Source organism: Sinocyclocheilus anshuiensis, unplaced genomic scaffold (assembly GCF_001515605.1).
Source record: "Sinocyclocheilus anshuiensis isolate Anshui unplaced genomic scaffold, SAMN03320099.WGS_v1.1 scaffold952, whole genome shotgun sequence".
NCBI lineage: Eukaryota > Metazoa > Chordata > Actinopteri > Cypriniformes > Cyprinidae > Sinocyclocheilus > Sinocyclocheilus anshuiensis.
Window position 1 is genome coordinate 393822 of NW_015552656.1, and position 4427 is coordinate 398248.

The 4427-nt window shown below is 36.2% G+C and overlaps 1 protein-coding gene across 2 annotated transcripts in view; it reads right to left on the bottom strand.

Moving 5' to 3' along the window:
* Positions 1-3872, bottom strand: part of trappc13 (trafficking protein particle complex subunit 13) — a 15758-nt gene extending 11886 nt beyond the window's left edge. For both annotated transcript variants that reach the window (XM_016458895.1, XM_016458894.1), the window contains exons 1-3: positions 3732-3872; positions 2172-2240; positions 805-904 (exon numbers count right to left, since the gene is read on the bottom strand). In XM_016458895.1, coding sequence (XP_016314381.1) covers positions 805-904; positions 2172-2240; positions 3732-3813 — 251 coding nt within the window. In that variant the 5' untranslated portion in view covers positions 3814-3872. The remainder of the gene's footprint in view (positions 1-804; positions 905-2171; positions 2241-3731) is intronic.
* Between the last annotated feature and the right edge of the window lie 555 nt (positions 3873-4427).

The following is a 4427-nucleotide window of genomic DNA, read 5'->3' on the forward strand; positions in this document are numbered from 1 at the left end:
TAATTATGTCCCCACTGGATGCAACAAATGCCTCGTTTGTAATGGGTTTTCATGTTTTTGTCTCGTCGCTCCGACCGGACACGGCATCACAGTAATGGAGGGGCGTAACATTTCCGTCACACGCTTGAGGTATTCGGCCAATCACAACGCACTGGATAGCTGGCCAACCAAAGCACGCCTCGCTTTTTCAGACCGATGAGCTTTGTAAAAATCGACGCGTTTCAGAAAGGCGGGGCATAGAGGAAAAACAATAATGTACAGTATGTGGAAAATAATGTGTTTTTTGAACCTTAAACCGCATAAACACATTTCATTACACCAAATACACAAAATAATGTTCTTTTTAGCAACATCATATGACCCCTTTAAAAAGTTGAACTGAATTAACAATAAATAATTGTATTTTTAACAGTAATTTTTAAAAGTAATTTTAGCAAAGATGAATAAATACTATAACAAATGCATTACGTTTGCAAATTTCTAGCATTATTTGTTTACTTTATTTTGCTAGAAAATTTTCTGATTTGGGATGGAGAATACAGACATTTGATGTGTTTTAAGCTAGATTATAATGAATGTTAATTTTGTTTTTTAGATTATAGTTAATCAAACAAATCTAATAGTTCTAATTATAAATAATAGAATTTTAGAGGCAAAAAATATTTTGCCATTTTGCCTCTAAATATTTGAAAAAGCCAAGAAACACTAAGGTGTACCATGTTTGTGGAAAGTGCCATGAACTCATAAACAAATCTTTTCAGTTATCGATATGCATATAATTTGATTTTATTAAACAAACATTACCCAAAATTCTGTGGCAGCGTGAGCATTTCCCCAAGGATTAGTGTTTCAGCCCCCTTTACGGTCGATGGATCGTCTTTCATGAGTCGTACAAACAAATCACCTGTAGACATGTGATATGCTGAGCTGTAAAACCTCTTGAGAGACAGTCAGCGCTTAGATTTAGATCACTCTATACATCTAAATCAATCGATCGTTTTATCTGTGTCTTATTTATGCCATTTTTGACATGTAGGTCACAGGCCGTATATTGCCATCATGTATAAATCTCCAGATGTATAACATCTCCTGTATGACAAATATAACATCAACATGTATAAATCATCAAATTATGAGCAATTACCAAACAAACTGTTTGCAAGCCATGTTTCTGCTGACTATTTATACAAAAAAGCATAAAGTCACTTAATGTTTTCAGCATTACAATCTCATTCATGCGGATTTACAGGGGAACATATTTCAGCCCCTTTTATATATAGAAGTGCTTCTCAGAACTGTCTTAGTGACATGCGGCTCTGGAGCACGGCTGCTAGAGATCGCTTTCAGAGCCATTGGGAAAACAAACACTGCAAACTGCTGATCTATCACATGGCCATCCTGGGGAAGGCATTAAACCCGGGATCTGACAGAGCTGCTGCTAAACGCTTTCAGAGAAGCTCAATACTGGACTCAGCAATGGCTGATGTGTTGCATTCATAGACTGTATAAAAACATGGACGTAGTGTCCGTGACGTCACCCGTAGGGTACCGAAGAGAGTTTTTGAAGCTCAAAAGTGGGCGGAGCGCTGGCATCACCGCGCGTCACTCCCGGATAATCGAAGATGGGCAAAGAGGCGGGAGCTGGTTGTTGAAACCACGCCCACTTAGCTCAACGGTGGTGACAGCAGCGGCAATCCACCTGTCACTCAAGTGGCCACGCCCTTAATTATGCAGAACTTTAAGGCTTAATATCATTTAAACGGATGAGTTTTAAAAACATTCACCCCCCCTCAGTTGTCATGAAGGGAAAAATTAGCTATATAGACCAAAATCATTTTTTGAACCAGGCTGTAAACATGTTTTTTTTCTGCTGTAAAGTTGGGCATTTTAACATGGGGAGTCTATGGGATTGACTCCCTTTTGCAGCCAGCCTCTAGCGGCCAGTCGATGAATTACAGTTTAAATCACTTCCTTGTTGGCTTCACAGCGGGAGGTTGCCGCTTGGTTGCATTACAACAACAAACGCTGCAACGTAATACTTCAGACCAGAGATGCCTGAACCAGAGCCACAGGCCAAAGGACAAATTAATCTAACTAATGAATTATGAAATTATTTTTTTACCAATGATTCTGTATTTGCCCACAATTGCTCAATTGTCACTGGATTGTACCTGGAAGATCTCTGTCCTCACACGTCACTGGCATGTTTGTAAAAAGTGTAGGTTTGGTCAGCCGCATCACTGGAGAGAGAAACAAGAGACTGTTAATCTGACATTGTTACAATACTTAGATTTATTTAAGGTTGATAAGAGTAACAGTAACAACTCTACAGTAACTGATTCAAGGACCAGCAAAGCAATAAACTGGTATTTTCAGTATAATGTAAATATAGATTCAGGAAGACATTGAACTGCATATCTCTGCGAGTCCTCAGCTATAAAGATCCAAATTATGAAGATCGAATAATATTTCACTGTAGCAGGATTGTACAAGATTATTTGCACTCTGTAATCATTTTTGATGACAATGAGTGAAGAACCTGTATGCAGCTAAATGTCATACAGTAATGAAAATCACCCAGACATAATACTCTATAATCAATCGGATTCAAATCCGCATGAAATTCAATTCGGTAATACAACACTATCATGATGTGTATCTACAATTGCGCTTAATCCCCTGGTGGTCTTCAGTCGTTTAGTTTATATTTTGTAATAGTTAGGAATAGTAAGAAACCTGGTGACTTTTGTGGTACCTGCTAATAAATGAACACACACAAAGAATAGAAATGTGGATGTTGACATGGTTAGACAAAGTTAAATGGTCTTTCAAAGTTCAAACACCAATCTGCCTTCCAATGTTAATTTTTTTTTCTTCTAATATTTGTGCTTTTATAAAGAAATAAAGGTGTATAATTTTGATGCGAGTATTGTCTAGTACCATGAAATACCCTTAAAATACAAAATATCAAAGCATAAATATTACTGAAACAGAATATAGCGCATTTATTTCATAAAAAAAAAGTTACATTCACTGATGTCAGTCTGCTTTGATTGTTGAGGATCACAAAAGGCTTAATTTTCTTTATGCAAAATATAACTTCATTTTTTTTTTGTTTTTATGTGCTTATGTTAATTTACACTAGTTTCTCTAACCTACTAAATATACAACCTATATAAATATAATATGAAAACGACCGTCAAGAATAAAATCATTTGTTGTTCTTCATACATTTAGCCAATCTGAAAGACATTATGCACAAGAATCCTATATGACAGATTTAGGGTTATTTGACATTCAGCACAGAAGAGATTATAAAGATCCCCAGTACGCAAGAGAGATTCACGACTGGTTTTCTTTGATATAATTCAATAACAGACTCAATAAAAGACAGCGAGCTGCTTGTCTGATAATACAAATCAGCACCTGTCGTTTGTTTACTACTGGACAACTCAATAGAAAATTACTAGACGCAATTTAATAGACTGTTTTTAAGAAACGTACTCTGAAGGACAAAAAAAAAGAGCAAACATTGTAGCGTGGCACAAACTTAATGAGCTGCAGTAACGTTAGATTTGAGACCGAGTCTCTGTACTCAGCAGAAATGATTAGCATTAGCAGCTAGCAGCGGGGATTTCAGCGATATTTATGAATGAACCGCAACATTGTTCAGACATCCAGCTGCGCCCTCGGTAACGTTACTCTAGTAAGAAAGTAAACACCCGCAGTACCTTTTAAAGCGAGCAGATGCTCTTGTTTTGCCTGGCTGACATCCATCTTGTCTGCTGCGCTGGACTGACATTTGACCTGCATATCAGCTGCTCACGGCGAGTACAGAGGGACAAACCGCGTTTCCGCGACACCAGCAAATGCACTGCACTTGAACAAATCTTTAGTATATGCTTCAAGTGAGATATAAATAATATCAGTATCAGCAGATATCTATGTTTATAATTTTAAAACTATTCTTATGTAACAAAATTAGTCATAAAATATACACGTTTTTTAAACTCCAGAATGTCAAGTGCATGTTTTTATGAAAGGTACAGTAGCTGCTATATACACTTGCTAATATGATACTATGAGTTATTGCTTAATTAACTGACACATTTTTTGTCACATAATGTTAATTACACAATATGCCTGATGCATTTTAATTATATTTAAATGTATTCTCTATGTTTTTTTGTTATTATTGTTAAAAAATATATATAAAAGAATAAAGCTGCTTGTGTTCCCGGGCTCCGTGACTATGACGACACTATATTGAATAATCATTGAACAGCATTTTTCAAAACAGCAGAGAGGATCCCATGAGCCAACATTTTTTCAGTAATATGTTTTTTTTATTTTATTTTTTTTATTTGCAGTATTTATTTCTTAAGTCTCGCTAAAATAATAACAACTGGTTAACGGCGACTGGATTG